The 16,118-nt window shown below is 40.5% G+C and overlaps 1 protein-coding gene across 1 annotated transcript; it reads right to left on the bottom strand.

Moving 5' to 3' along the window:
* Positions 1–3,056: 3,056 nt before the first annotated feature.
* On the bottom strand, positions 3,057–12,945 carry spata18 (spermatogenesis associated 18). Its single transcript, XM_077220574.1, has 12 exons — positions 9,930–12,945; positions 8,681–8,786; positions 8,415–8,530; positions 8,138–8,256; positions 7,736–7,831; positions 7,431–7,565; positions 7,125–7,356; positions 6,700–6,858; positions 6,306–6,481; positions 5,959–6,082; positions 5,649–5,714; positions 3,057–5,021 (listed from the first exon to the last, which is right to left on the bottom strand). The coding sequence occupies exons 1-12, from the start codon at positions 10,014–10,016 to the stop codon at positions 4,965–4,967; spliced, it is 1,473 nt and encodes a 490-aa protein (XP_077076689.1). The 5' UTR covers positions 10,017–12,945; the 3' UTR covers positions 3,057–4,964.
* Positions 12,946–16,118: the final 3,173 nt, after the last annotated feature.

Below are 16,118 nucleotides of genomic sequence, written 5' to 3'. Positions count from 1 at the left end.
AACATAAAATCAATCTCTGCTGGTGTCACTATTTAAAACAATTTTTTTTATAGCAATCGGCAAACACTGGATATGATGAATCTGTAAGACTAATGGGTCTGCATGAGACTGCAGAAATAACTTAAATCGATCAACAGACGCCAGCTGTGAGAGAATGATATGAACTCTGCCTCACTGAACTACAGTTTAGTTTCCTTTTATTTTAAAATAATAATAAAAAAAATTAATTGAAAATAATAATAATTATTTAGTCCCAAGTAGTATTGAAATAGTATGCATACAAGTATATACTAGTACATTGATTTATACTTGTATACACTGACTCACTACATAAAGTACTGAATTAAAATTAACTTGAAGTACTTATACTTGCATAAGGGTTAGTGAAACTTAATTTTTTGATTTTGCACTACATGTATATGTTAATTGCAAGTTAACTGAAAAGTTGACTAAGCTAACTTATACAATTTTATATTATAAACATCATATTAACTCAAATCCCATTGTACTTAATAGAAAAAAATCCCATGTTCATTGTATTTAATAGAATTTTTTTTAAGTGAACTGTTCAGGTTAAAATTGAGCTTACTCAGCCCTGTATACATACTGTATATACTACAGAATGCTAGTGTGCTATTTCAAACATACAATGCATGGTCTTTGAAATCATTGCTTGATTCTAAAAGTAATTTTCGTGAGGTTATATTGATAATGCTAAAGGTCCACATTAGCAGATGAGGAACTCTTAGCTTGTCTCTTCAGTAAATGTTAAGTGCCCTCTTACTCACCCTGAAGCTACTGCATCAGTCTTCCTGCTATTCTCTTTCTCTAAGTCTTTCTCTAGGCAAAATCCCAAGAGACATTGCCAAGCCTGACTGAACAATTCTCATCATTGGCATGTGGCAATTTCCTGGGGTTAATTAGCAGTTGTGAACAATGATTCCGCACTATTGCTGGCATCACCATCAAGGCTTAATGACCTTGGGCAAGCAAGCAATAGAAACTGTCCAGCATTCTGAAAACCCAATCAGCGACAATAGTGTGCAGTGTTTGAAAGCAACACCACATACAATATTGTAGTGACAAGAAACTAGAAGATATTATTCAAAAGATTCCTTGTGTTTATCTTCTTTGAAGTCTCCTGCTCTCTCTGTCATTGTCATTCTCAGTCAGTTTGAGGATGAGCCTCTAATTCAATTACACTCTTACATTCATCTGTAACTGGCTGATGGGCCTTCAACTTGAAGACTCAAGGAAACTTTCATTCCCTCTCCACCCTTCTATTTCTTGTTCTATTATTTATCATAATTCTATGACTATTTCTGTCTCATTCTGTAAGCTTATTCTGTAAGCTTGACTCTCAAGGTTCATGCACTGCAAAAGAGTTTCTCAGCCTTAAAGAAAGATCTCCACCTAGTGGCTCAAACTGATTTACTGTAAGTAGCCCATATTGTTCCCAGTGCTTTATTACCAATCCCCAAATGAACTTGATAAAGCAAAAAAAGTTAGCATGGTTTAAAGTCCTCGTGAACCGGAAGTTGCAAACGACTTTTCTCCAGTTTTGTGACATATTTCCGAGAGAAACGTAATACTAAATTAGGCAAAATAGTGGGCGTGGCTTTTTTTACAACTAGCACCTGATTGGATCTAGAAAAGTAGGTGTTTCATTCACAGACAGCCTGTCTACTGTCAGTTGGAGGGGCGTGGTTACGGATGTTAAGTAGACACCAAAACCGTCAAACCAACGTCATCAGGGAAGGTCCTCCAATGCAGAGGGGAGGGGAAATTTCAGATTTTGATTAAAGATTACGAAGCCAAACATTTTTTTTGTGTGGATTGACTTGCATGGATGAATTGTTCACCACAAAACGATCAATTTAGGCAAACAAAGTAAGTATGGTCAATTTTGAATACATGGGGACTTTAAAGTTAACATAAGAAACAGCTAATGATATAGTATTCAAACCTTGTCTGTGAAAAAAAATCTACTGATCTTCAGATAACTTATAGGGCAAAATGTTTTTTTTTACTGTGTGTGTGTGTGTGTGTGTGTGTGTGTGTGTGTGTGTGTGTGTGTGTGTGTGTGTGTGTGTGTGTGTGTGTGTGTGTGTGTGTGTGTGTGTGTGTGTGTGTGTGTGTGTGTGTGTGTGTGTGTGTGTGTGTGTGTGTGTGTGTGTGTGAATAAATCCACTCTCCTGTAACCATATACACTGAACAAAATTATAAACGCAACACTTTTGGTTTTGCCCCCATTTTTCATGAGCTGAACTCAAAGATCTAAGACTTTTTCTATGTACACAGGCCTGTTTCTCTCAAATATTGTTCACAAATCTGTCTAAATCAGTGTTAGTGAGCACTTCTCCTTTGCCGAGATAATCCATACACCGCAGCATAACACATCTCCTTCCCCGATGAGGACGACAAGCATGCTGATGAGCTTCCTTGAGATGGTTTGTGACAATTTGTGCAGAAATTCTTTGGTTATGCAAAGAGATGCAGTCACCATGCCTCTAAACTTGCGACATCTGTGGCATTGTGCTGTGTGATAAAACTGCACATTTTAGAGTGGTCTTTTATTGTGGCCAGCCTAAGGCACACCTGTGCAATAATCATGCTGTTCAATCAGCATCTTGATATGCCACACCTGTGAGGTGGACGGATTATCTCAGTGTTTCTCAACCCTGCTCCTGAAGGACCCCAACACTGCACATTTTTTGTCTCCCTAATCAAACACACCTGATTCAACTCATCAGCTCATTATCACATATATCCCCATGTTATAATGAGCTGATGAGTTGAATCAGGTGTGTTAAAAAAATTTGTTTATAATGACGTAATTTTTAACGTATGTATGTAACTTTGACTTTCTTTATACCATTAATACTCAAGGAAAACGAAGTAATATTCGATTAATAGTGTGACCACTGCTTGAGTCATTTTTGTGTTTTATTTGAACACTCAGATAGACAAATTATTTTACTGTATGAAAATAAACTAAATTTCCCTTAAACAATAAATTTAAGCCATAAGTTGTCCCTGGTGATTAACTCTCACACTTTTTTTTTGTTAAAACAAATTTAATAAATGATTTGGTATAACAGAAAAAAGTACTTTCCATGATAAAGACCTCATTAACATGAGACAATTAGCAGAACAGACTGAGTACGTTAAAACTATGAAATCGAGGTTTTGAACAGCTTAGAATACAACAAATCCAACACACTGTAGTTTGATACACAGACAATTCTTTAGTACTGAAGTTTTAAAAAAATAGCACCAAAATTAGGAAATAATTAAACTGACATTTAGTCTGTAAAAAAGATTTTTTTAGTGTCTACAGATTATGTATTCTAGAAGAAAAATGAATGATAGTTCAGTAGAAACAATTCACAAACAGCACTTATATTTAGAGTGATGACATATACAGATGACAGACACAGATATCATTACAAAAGTTTTCTTAAAAGTGCTGGTGTGCAGGTGTAACCTAGAAGACAACAGATTTTCTCTTTGATCCTAATTCCAACTGTATTGATAAAAATCCAAATCACATAAAAATATGAAAAATCTGCATACAAAAAATAGAAAGAATAGCACCTTAAGTTACTTGTCCAGTTATCACAGACAAACAAGTATAAGCACCTAAGTATAAGTAAGCACCTTAACAAGTAAATATTTGCCTCAAACTCTATTGTTTAAAAGTTTAGTGTCTGTAATTTTTCTAAAATGTTTTTGAAAGAAGTCTTATATGCTCACCAAGGCTGCATCGATGTGATAAAAATACAGTAAAAACTGTGATATTGTCAAACTAAAATACGATTTAATAAAACTGTCTATTTTCTGTTCTATTTGAATGCATTTTAAAATGTAATTTATTCCTTGATGGCAAAGCTGAATTTTCAGCATCATTATTCCAGTCTTCAGTGTCACATGATCCTTCAGAAATCATTTTAATGCTGCTTTGCTGCTCTATAAATATTTCTTACTATTATCAATGTTGAAAACAGTTGAGCTGCTTAATTTTTTTGTGGAATCTGTAATACATTTGAATGATTCTATGATAGTTCAAAAGAACATTTATTTGAAACAGAAGTCTTTTTTTAATTATACATGTATTCACTGTCACTTTTAATCAATTTAAAGCAACCGTGCTGAATAAAAATATTCATAAAAAAATAATCTTACTGACCACAAACTTTTGAATGTGTAAGGTGCAATAGTCTTATTAGACTCATTAAGTAAAATGTTAACGATTAGAGAGTTTATCTCTTCACAGATCATTATAATCAAAGTCCCTTTAAAGGGATAGTTCAACCAAAAAAATTATCCCATAATTTACTCACCCTCAAGCTACCCTAGGTGTATATGACTAGCTTCTTTCAGATAAACACAATCGGAGTTATATTAAAAAATATCCTGGCTCTTCCAAGCTTTATAATGGTAGTGAATGGTGGTCCTGAAAAAGTGCATCCATTCATCATAAAAGTAATCCATATGGCTCCGGAGTGTTAATAAAGACCTTCTGTAGCAAAGCGATGGGTTTTTGTAAGAAAAATATCAATATTGACTAACCCTTGACGCGATGTATGACGTAGGATGTAGGAGTAGCGTAAGCTTAGATGCTTCTTGCGGTTCAAACATAGGGCTGGGCAAAAAACTCAAGCTACTCTTTTCTTATATCGAAATCCTAATTCTTGTTTAGTTTTGTCTAAGTCTAAGTTTTGTTTTGCTCTGCTCTATCCGCTGGAGGATTTTCTCTTGTTAATATGCTTTCTGACACATGACAAATGACTCCAGTCTTCATATGTATTGAGTCATTCGTAAAGGTAATTGTTTTCCACTTTAGTTTCTAGATCATCCCACACAGAAAAGAATACATTAAAGCTGAAAAAACATTTTTATGTTTTGATCATTCTGCTTTTGTTTGGTCCTGTTTCCAGTGAAGTGCGGTCAGGTATCAAACTTTAAAGTCGACTACTTGAGAGAAGTCCAGGGGAAGGGCTTCGACTACGACTGGGCATCTGACAGACAGAGAGAGAAGGATACATCTTAAAATCAATCAAAGAGCAGCAAAATCTGCAGAGAAGAATGGAAGAATTTGTAACAAAATTGTACTAACCCTCAGACTCAGTGAGGAAGCGTGTGCAAGAGAGATATGAAGAAAACTTAATTGTTAAACTAATATGAATTGTGGACTATAAACTACATTGTTGACCATATTGTTTTCCTTGTTTATTTTTGGGAATGCTTAAGGAATAGTTTACAGTTCTGTAAAAGTACTACAAAAATGGTTAATATACACTCACCGGCCACTTTATTAGCAAGGTGTACCTAATAAAGTGGCCAGTGAGTGTAATTTGTCCACTATATTCCAACTCTTCTGAAGCCAAATGACAGCTTTGTGTGACGAACAGATTGATTTAAATCATTATTCACTGAATTCTTTTTTGAAAGCCATGGTCACCATTCACTTTCATTGTATAGAAAACAGCAGCTTTGAAATTCTGCTATAAATAACTCTTTTGTTCCACAGAGGAAAGAAAATCATACAGGTTTCAGAAGTGTGGGTGAGAAATGATGATAGAATTTAAAAAATTAGGTGGACTATCCCTTGAGATGGAAGAGTCAAAAGTTCAGTAGAAACTCACAAATGAGCGGCTGGGGCTTCCTGAACGAGAGCGGACAGGACTGGAACTACGACTCCTGCTTCTCCACTAGAGAAAAATATGTACAAGTACATCCACACAAACTTAAACATTTTACTATTTAATCATTTTAGATCTATCTAAATCCATTATTTTATAATTCTTTAATAATAATACATAAAACTTATCCACAACAAAAATATCCACAAAAACGTTTCTTTACCTACTTTTCTCCTTTTCAATGCAGTACGAGTATGTCATGACTAGTATGAATGCTATTTTGATAGATTTTTTCCAAACGGCCTCCACATACCAGAGCTCCTCTCCTAGTTACCGCCTCTCCCTTCAGTATGACAGTGTCTCCATCCAACAGTGCAGGCCACACGTGAAACGCCACCAGTGGAGCGGTAAACTCAGAGTCAAAACTGCGCCTGTACCTGAGAGGAAGAGAAAGTGTGATGGGTAAGCCACTGGTTTACGTGTGTGTGTCAATATGTTTTTTCTTCTCATGAAGCATTGACAAAAGTCTCAGTGTAACATGCACCTTAAAAAAATGTGCACTCCTTTTTTAAGACACTGCGAGTTCAACTTTTAAAGATGATCTCAAGACCCTTGAGACGTGTTGCAGTGTATGTGTGAGTGTGTCTGAGTTCCACTCACTTAACATCACTGTAGAGTTCACCATCTGAGCTGAAGGCCAGGTCCAGTGGTGGGTCAAGAGTTTGCATGGCAAATGCTATTCGACATGCTTCCCTAATGAAGCTGCTGATCAGAACAAAGTCCACCTCCGGAGGGAAAGAGATGCGTGGGTTTACGTTCATTGCGTTGATCACTTCCTAAAAAGATGGAAATTTAACAATTAAAATTTACAAAAGCATATAAAAAATACTAAAATAATTACTCAATATACAGAGAGGGGTTCTGGAGGGACAATTTAAAAGAAAAGAGAAAAGTAATTTCTGACGTATGAAAGCATTAAGACAAAAAAAACTTTGTGTTTATTAGGAATATAAGGGTTGCTATACTTAATCACAAAAAGTGTGGTCAAACGTACATTAACGCTGGTCTGCACATCATACAGGTCCAGATTTCTCACAATGTAATCCACAACTGCATCCTCCAGACTCTCAGGACCAATATGAGTGGAGGAAAGTGTCTTCCTCACACGTCCTTTAAACTGCCGATAGGCCAGTTTAGCAGCCTGAAATGATTCCTGTTGCACAACACAAATAATTAATTACAATACAGCATCTTACCTGCTGCTATATAATATAATATAACAAAAATTCCAGAAAATTCTAGATAAATATTTCCAGAGAAATATTATTTTTCTTTCATTTTGGATTAAAATAGTTCCAAATCGAATTAAGAATTATTTCTTTAATATGTTCTACGACTTTATAAGGGACCATGACATTATTACTAGCCTACATTAGCGGTTATCTCAGGATGGTAATTGATAACCAAAGCCGCTCTTACCACAACAGCGATAAAAAGTATCCTCTGGACTGTTTCCAGGTCGTCAATGTATCTGCGAAGTAGACTTTGGGTATCCAGCCTCTCTGTGGCATACAGGTCTGAGAAACGGGAGATCATCCGAGCATGCCGAGAGGAACTAGTGAGCTGGGCGCGTGTAGGAGACTCGCCTCTCACAGGGCTAACCGAGCGACTCCGCCTTGGAAGAGGACTAGGTGAACGGCTCCTGACCAATCTGGAAGTGAGTAAGTAAGGCTTACTTTAGTCTCATTTGCACTAAGCAACGGGGTGTTTTTATGTCAACTGTACCTCTCCTGTAGAACAGCTTTTTCAGCGGTGAGGAAAGAGACCTCATCTCGTAGGATTCTGACCTGCCTCTCATAGTCATCAAGTTTATCCAGCTTTCTCTTATATAGATCATCCTGATCTTGAGCAACTCGCAACCTGACACAATTCCATTATTTAACATAATATATTCAATTCTCAAACATTTCAATTTCTAGTACACAAATGGACACTCAGCAGTCATACAGCTCATACAACTGTCTAAATGTTCAATCAACACGCAAAGATATAAATAGAAATTACAGTAAATTTCACTATCTCTGACTCACTCTGCCTTTAGATGTAGTATTTCATCTTCTGTGGCTAACAGGGTAGTTGCAGATTTATTCTTTGTGGAATCCAGTTCAATCTGGGTGTCAGCAAGCCTGGAAACAAATAAGTAACACAATCAATTATTTTGATTTAATTGTATGAAGTGTAAAATGTAAACGGTGAACCTTTCTGTATTATGATGTATTGCGTATAAGGATAAATAAATATAATTTTATGTTTAATGGATAGTTCACCTAAAATAGAAATTATGACATTTCTATAAATAGAAAAAAGCAATTTTTTCCCAGGGGAAATAAAGGATTTTTGAAGAAACTTCAAATAAATGATTTCCATAATTCACAATAAGATGTATTTCATTCCATGCTGGCTTTAATCTAGTTTAGACTTATGATACTGACTCCTGTTTAACTGAATCCAACTCCATACGTGTAGAAGACAGCTGGTCTTCTATTTTCAGCATGTCACTCTCATGAAATGAGGACAGTTCACGAATCTTCCGATCTTTCTCCACAGATTCCTAAAAGGCACATACAAAAGTATATAAATGCCAACACAGAGATACACATGTATATGGGCAAGTGGTGACTCTGGAGTCCGGACCATTATTTCACTCATGAAACAGGCATGTCGAACCTTTTAAAGACAGCTGTAGATGATTCTTGATGTCCAGCTCACCTGAATAAGGCTAAGGCTGGTATCTGTGGAGACAGACGAAGCTGCAATGGTGAAGCAAGAGCCAAGCCATGGTAAAAGGCGAGATTTTAGTGTGTCGACCCCTGAATAATGTCCCCCTGAAGAAGAACAAGGACATAGAATCTGCTTGAACATTAATTTTGAACAGTCAGCTAGAGGGAATGGTTATGGCACATGCTAGAGCTAAATGTGACTAAATATTGTACATAAATACTGAAAGTAAATAGAGGAGTGAATCCATTTGTTACCCTCTTGTGCTGTAAGATTGAGTATGGTGAACAATTGACTCTGAATTTTAGAGGTGAGCTCAACCAGCTCACAGCACCTATTCAGGTTCTGGTCACAAGAGAACACCTGAGAAAAAATATTACCAAATCATGTTATGAGATAAGACAAAGCTAGGTAGTATATGTAACATCAGATATAACAGCGAGAAGTTAAGCAGCATTTGTGAAATGCCCCTGAACTGCAACAATGTGCTGAATCGAATATTGCACTTCCTGCTCAGGTAGCATGAAAGCAACGCATTTAGTTTTTTTTAAATACTCTGTGTTTACATGTCAAATTTCAATTTAATATTCCAAGTTCTTCAAATGCCAAAATGGTTTTCTATATTATTTTCAAGGTAATATATATATATATATATATATATATATATATATATATATATATATATATATATATATTATTTAATTTAACTTTAACTTATTTTTAGCTTACAATTGTAAATAGCTTAGTAAATAGTAAAAAATTATGACAAACTACTACATATCTCAAAAGATTGAGACACCAAGTACACATTTTTTGACGCGCAAACATATCTAAATTACTTTAATTCAGAAACAGAAAACATGTTTATCACAGACATTTTTGAAGAATAACTTAATAGATTAGAGATAATTTGCGAAGACTATACTGTAAATTCCGCTTAATAAAAAAGAGCAAAAAATCGTATGAGTTCCTCCGTTCAAAAACACAAGTCTGACGGGAGCGCGCACGTTGCCTCTCAGCCTATCAGAACTGCAAAGGAATGGAGTCAACGTTGTCCTGACAACGAGCGTCCATAGAAACCAAACTTTGCTGCAAAAGCAAAATGCAATAAAGCAAATATTGCTCATGTCCGTTGCTACATAGAACATAGAAGCACCTCGAGCATTTAAATTCAGGATGCTAGGCTACTAATCCAGATACTATGACCGTCTAAAAACCGTAGGTTGCTGTGCATATTGAGTTATGCTAAACCCCACCCATAAAACAGAACCATTTAATAGTTTAACATGCATTTAGTGAAAACAGCCTCCAGTCCAGACAGAATCTCAAATATCCCAATCTGGAAACAGTGTCTCCCGAATGTACGCACGATATCACACATAAATGCCTAAACAATGTAAAGTCTGGCAACTATTGTAAACAAACGTTAACGTTACTCTAACGGTTAGCTACGTGACCTGCAGACTGCAGCCTTAAGTTCAGTTTGAAGTAATAATGATTACTTACATGGTAGTCTTTGTACCAAGCTTCCAGTTTGTCTTGCAAAACGCTGTACGGAGATGAGTTCACCAGTCTTCGTAAGGTGTCAGCCATAGCTGCAGATCTGCTTCTGTAATCCTGCTTCAGGACGTCCCAGTGCACTTAATCCAGCAGCAAAGGGTGCGCGCTTTTGTTTTTATACTGCTAGTAAAAGCCCACCATTCACACCCTTGATTTACAGCGAAACCATGGACGCGCTTTTAGTTGTAGCAACGGTTTGCTAGACATCTCAGTTTGAGGAAATATAGCTGTATAAGGACAAGCTGTATATGGACAGCCTGATGGGGGGCTCTATGGTTAACACGGCCTCTATTATGTTACTCAGAGTCTGTCTGAAGTTGCAGCTAAGTTCTCGGTGATCTGTTAAGGGGGTGTCGGATGTCAAGTGCAGGTAGATCTTTTTTTACATTCTCTTGAAGGACAGGTGTAATTAATGCCTTAATTGATTTTCCGTTATTTAACTTTATACCACGTGACATAATACACGCCATTAAATAAAAATAAATTATTTTAAACAATGCATTGCAGCTATTGTACAATTGAGTTATCCAGCAACTGTGACCTAGTAACATAAGGGGTAACACACAAAACACTAACATAAACATAGGCCTATTATATTCTAAAAATTATATTTAAAAAAAACACCACAATGTACACATAACTGATCACTTAAAAACTTAAAAATTACTTAAAGCAATCCCTTTACTACATAACTTAAATAATATTTTACAGTAAACGTATATTCTGAAAATGAAAATAGTTCATACTTCTAATTAAAAGATAGTATTTCTTTAAATGATAAAATAGTTTTGGTTGATGCAATATGACACTTGTGGGTGTGGCCACACCTCAAAGGAGGACTCCCACATGGTTAAAAGTAGAAAACCCTTTAATTTATAGGCCCGGTTCCCTTTCGAGAACGATTCACTCGTATTACGTAGCTATATGGTATGGGAAAACTCCTTTTCTCGAGAATATTGAAGACTTTATTTTAAAACGCAGTGCAGCTGCAAAGCAAGCACAGTGCAGGCTGTCCGAGCGCGCTGATTGGCGGGGCTGCGGCAACTGGACGAACCTATGGCGAAGCAGCGAGGACGCACAAACCTATCAGGATGTTTCCCGCCGAAGCGCACCAGAATGTGCGTAGCTGCTGACTATATAAGCGGCCCATTTCGCCTTGGCAATCAGATTTAATCTCCTTCAGCTAACGACGCATCTCTTCGCTGCCTTCTCCGGACAAGAAACCTCTCTTCGCCGTTGAACAGCCCGGCAGCGGAACGCAGCGACCTGCAGCAGCACCTCAGCGACCGGCGGCCTCCTGCTCAGCTTCCTGAACTCAACGACGTCAACGCTGTTCGCCGTTTCCCTGTGGCCATCCGGCAGAGTATCCTTTCCCAAAAGCCTTTTCACAAAAAGAGCACGGCGTTGTTTCCAATGCCGCGCCCGGTCTGTGTTTCATGCAGGGTCTCCCTGCATATCACTGACAGGCACAGTGAGTGTGCTTCCTGCCTCGGCACTGAACACGCCGAAGCTGCACTCACTCAGGGCGGCTGTTCTCACTGTGAGAGCATGCCGCTCTCCGCTCTGTGCTCGCGGCTAGCTCTCTTTACGTCAGCTCTCAAGCCTCGGAGGAAGAAACGGCGGGATCAGAGGATGAACGAGCGCTCGGAGGGGAGCGAGCTCACGCGGGGTCCGTCCCCACGTGCCCGACTCACTCCAGAGAGCGAGTCACTGGTTCTCTTCACAAAGACAGACCAACTTCCCTCCCTCGAAGCGGCCGGCCTCGTCTCGTTTGGCGGAGGACATTGACGACAGTTTGTCTATGGCGGCGTCTGAGGGTGAGGATTGGTTGGCTTCAACGAGGATTTGTTAGGGCTCAACTGTTGACCCCGCCCCCCTTCTCAGTCAGACAAAGGCAGCGCCAGGGGGATCGTCGACGCCGAGCTTCTCCGCATCCTCACCCGGGCCATCGAAGAGCTGGGTCTCGACTGGTCTAAACCGGAAGAGCCTGCTAGAAGCCGCCTCGATGAGTGATTCCTGCCGGGGCGCCAACAGGCCCCTCGCCAGCGGCCAGCTCCTTTTTTCCCCGAGGTCCAGGAGGAACTCACAAAGTCGTGGCGTGATCCCTACTCGGCCCGCCTGCGTACTTCAACCTCAGCGACGCTCTCAACACTTGTCGGCACAGAGGAAAAGGGGTATGAGAAATCCCCCTGGAGTAAGCATTGGCTGTGCATCTTTGTCCTCCCACCGCTGCTGGATGGAGGTCTAAGGCGGCACATCCTTCTAAGCCGTGCAGAACGACTTCAGCTCTCGCCGGCCGAGCCTACGCTTCCACTGGTCAAGCTGCTTCCGCCCTGCACACTATGGCGGTCCTTCAAGTTTTCCATGCTAAACTCCTCCACTCCTTGGACGAGTCTGCACCTGAAAACGAGACCTTCAAGGATCTGTGTAGCGCCACCAAGACCACCGCCCAGGCCATTGGACGGAACATGGCCAGCCTAGTGGTGCTAGAATGCCACCTATGGTTTAACCTCACGCAGATTAAGGATGCAGACAGAACTGCTTTCCTGGACTCCCCGGTTTCCACCTCTGGTCTCTTCGGCCCATCGGTAAAGGGTTTCGCTGATTGCTTCACTGAAGCACAGAAGTCTTCGCAGGCCATGCAACACTTCCTTCCCAAACGCTTCAAGTCGCCCCAAGAACGCTCCGACTCAACAGCCAGCCAAACAATCTTTCAGCCCCGCCCAGCGACTGAAACCAGTCAGCGCTTTAAACCAGCGCTTCCCCTTTCGAAAGCACCAGGGTCCCCGGCCTAAACTTACACTGGACTCAGACCCTCAGAAGCTGTCCTAATCCAGCAGAAAGGAAGAGAAGGGGGCCAGGTCTCACTGCGGCCCGTCCACCCCTGAAAATAGCTTGCGTGCTTCTTCCAGCCCCCTCTTCAGTTCAGGCATGTGGAGATGTTCTGATTGTAAACGGGCCCGTTTCAATTTACGCACACCTGCAAACAAACACTGTTTTAACAGCGACCCACATAAACCACAAAAAGAGCAAATTTCTTCTCCAAACACCTGGGTGGCCTGGTACCCAACATACAACGGCCCACCCCCAGACTTCATTCAACCCTTAGTCATTCCGGCCAAGGGCTGGAAAGCCATCCCGACGTGTCAAAATGGGTATTGACCACAATAAAATGAGGTTACTCGCTCCAATTCGCACGCTTTCATGCTGTGGTCGAGATATCGGTAAGGAGCAACGTGGCTCACGTCCTCCGCACCGAAGTGTTAAATTTACTAGAGAAAGGGGCTGTCGAGACAGTTCCTCGATCACTAAGCGAGTCCGAATTTTACAGCCGTTATTTCCTCGTTCCGAGGCCTCAGGCCTATTGTAGATCTCAGACACCTAAACAAGGCCCTCGTGGAACGGCCGTTCAGGATACTGACGACCAAACAAATCCTTGAGCAAATTCGCCCGAGGGATTGGTTTTCCCCCTATCACAGGCCATTCTTGAGATTCGCCTTCGAGGGGCAGGTCTATCAATACACAGTCCTGCCATTCGGACTGTCACTGGCACCCCGTACGTTTACGAAATGCATGGGATGCGGCTCTCTCCCCCCTGAGACAGTGGGGAATGCGCATTCTGAACTACCTCGACGACTGGCTCATTCTGGCCCAGTCAGAGGCAGAGTTACAGACTCACAAAACCTGGTTCCTCGGCCATCTAGAACGCCTTGGGCTCAGGATAAACTTCTCCAAGAGTATACTGTCCCCCAGCCAGCCTATAACGTACCTCGGAACAGTTATCGACTCTGTTCAGATGAGAGCTTGGATCAAGCCAGACCGCGCTCTCTCTATCCAACAGCTAGCTGCTTCCTTCAAAATAGGCTCCCTCACGCCCCTCAGAATGTTTCAAAGGGCACTTGGCCTTATGGCCTCTGCATCGTCAGTACTCCAGGATAAACTTCTCCAAGAGTATACTGTCCCCCAGCCAGCCTATAACGTACCTCGGAACAGTTATCGACTCTGTTCAGATGAGAGCTTGGATCAAGCCAGACCGCGCTCTCTCTATCCAACAGCTAGCTGCTTCCTTCAAAATAGGCTCCCTCACGCCCCTCAGAATGTTTCAAAGGGCACTTGGCCTTATGGCCTCTGCATCGTCAGTACTCCAGCTAGGCCTACTGCTTATGAGCCCCCTTCAGTGCTGGCTGAAACCCAAAGTCCCGGCTCATGCATGGCCGCCTATGTATCAGGGTAAACCACGGCTGTATGAAAGCCCTGGCGCCTTTGGAAAGACACCAGCTGGTACCAGTCTGGTGTAGGCATGGTTCTGGTCTCAAGGAGGAAGGTGATTTCAACAGACGCCTTGATTTAACCTGATTTCTATGGCGAAATGGGCCACTTATATAGTCAGCAGCCACGCCCATTCTGGCGAGTGTGAGGCGGGAAGCGCCCTGATAGGTTTGCGTGTCCTCGCGCGCTTGCATAGGTTTGTGCAGTTGCCGCAGCCCAGCCAATCAGCGTGATTAGACAGCCTGCACTGTGCTTGCTGTGCAGCTGCACTGCGTTTTAAAATAAAGGCTTCAATATTCTCGAGAAAAGGAGTTTTCCCATAGCGTATAGCTAGGCAATACTCATTCCCTTATCTCTCAGGGAACCGAGCTTACGTTAGTAACTGAGTACATTTCACAGACAGGTCTTTGGTTAAGCAAGGATTATGGGCCTTAGTTCAGTTAGGACATTTAAATAGCTTTTATAAATTTGCCATAAAAAAACATTACTGGTGTCAGGGCCGGCGCTTCGCACACGCACATCACGCACTGCGCGTAGGGCACCAAGTGCTTGGGGGGGCACCAAAAAATCTGGGTCGTGAAAAATCATCACAATAGGCTACTAGTATAAATAATAAATAAAATGTCTAAAGCATGTTAATATACAAAAGCAATACAAAAGTAATATAGGCCTAGACCAAATTAGTCGAGAAAAAGGTGAATCTCCTGTGCCAGTCTCCCTCTGGTGCCCCCCCTTCCCCACCTCCCAGTGGTCTGTTCATGCCTCAATCAATGTCAAATTTGGCAGACACCGACCTCAGACATGGCCTCGAAAAGGCACCAAGAGTCGGGGGCGGAAAAAGGAAAAAGAAGAGACAGCAGGATGATACTCGTGCGTCGCTTGCAGGTAAGACAATGTTTTAAATAAAAATGTTAGTTTTGTAGCGCGGGCGCCCTTGCGTCGTGTATGCATGTCCAGGGGGGCGTCGCTAGTAGTGTAAATGATCCGGGGAAGGCTTTTTTAGCCCTGCATGTTGAATCTTTCAACATGCAGGGCTGTCTGAGATCTTCAAGAAATCAAAATTTTCCCCCGGGAAATTTTGAAACTTGGGCTGTTTAAGATGCAGTTAGTTTGTTTGAGAAGAAAAGGAAGACCGCTTAGATACGCTTTTTCGTTGTTGTTCTATGCGAATAACGCGGTCATTTTCAAGAGGTTCATAGGCCAAGGCCCAAGGGCGACATCTGTTGGTGAAACTGCAATTAGAAAAAAGAAAAAAAACTACATGTCTACATGATATATGTGTGTGTACGGTGTATAATTATTTTGTATATATAAATACACACACATATGCATGTATATATTTAAGAAATATTTGCATGTATATACTGTATATATTTATATATAATTTATATTATATATACATTTAAATATTTTATATATAAATAACAAATATTTCATAAATACATACATGCAAATGTGTATTTATATATATACAAAATAATGATACAGAGTACACACACATAAATCATTCATGTAGACACAAACTTTTATTTTGGATGCGATTAATCACGATCAATCTTTTCCCAGCCCTACAAATTATGTACAGAATTATTATATTGTGCCTCATCGGACCTCTTTTAAAGGTAAAATAGAGTTTTGAATTTTAAATGTTCCAGTGACACATAGGCCTATATAAACCTAACTAAGAACCTAACTAAGAAATTCTAAATGGTTGTTATTCCTCGGGTGAGTGGGTGGGTGAGGGGGTGTCGAGTGGGGAGTGGGGGGGTGAACCACCAAGCATTTGTGCTTAGGGCACCCAAATATTATAAACAAATATTATGACAGTGTCCTGTTTTGTTTGTTACTTCAATTAACAGGGAATAA

The sequence above is a fragment of the Siphateles boraxobius genome, unplaced genomic scaffold (genome assembly GCF_051911475.1).
Source record: "Siphateles boraxobius isolate OS27281-9 unplaced genomic scaffold, OSU_SipBor_1 8, whole genome shotgun sequence".
NCBI lineage: Eukaryota > Metazoa > Chordata > Actinopteri > Cypriniformes > Leuciscidae > Siphateles > Siphateles boraxobius.
The sequence above is the reverse complement of the archived record's forward strand: the minus strand, read 5'-3'. Positions and strand labels throughout refer to the sequence as shown.

Excerpts from the sequence above, each read along its gene's own strand:
- spata18 (XM_077220574.1), bottom strand. The coding sequence starts at position 10,016 with ATGGCTGACACCTTACGAAGACTGGTGAACTCATCTCCGTACAGCGTT. Across the intron at positions 7,832-8,137 it reads TTGGATTCAGTTAAACAGGA|GCTTGCTGACACCCAGATTG; the intron begins GTCAGTATCATA and ends ATTTGTTTCCAG. Across the intron at positions 5,022-5,648 it reads GAAGCCCCAGCCGCTCATTT|ATGCCCAGTCGTAGTCGAAG; the intron begins GTGAGTTTCTAC and ends TCTGTCTGTCAG.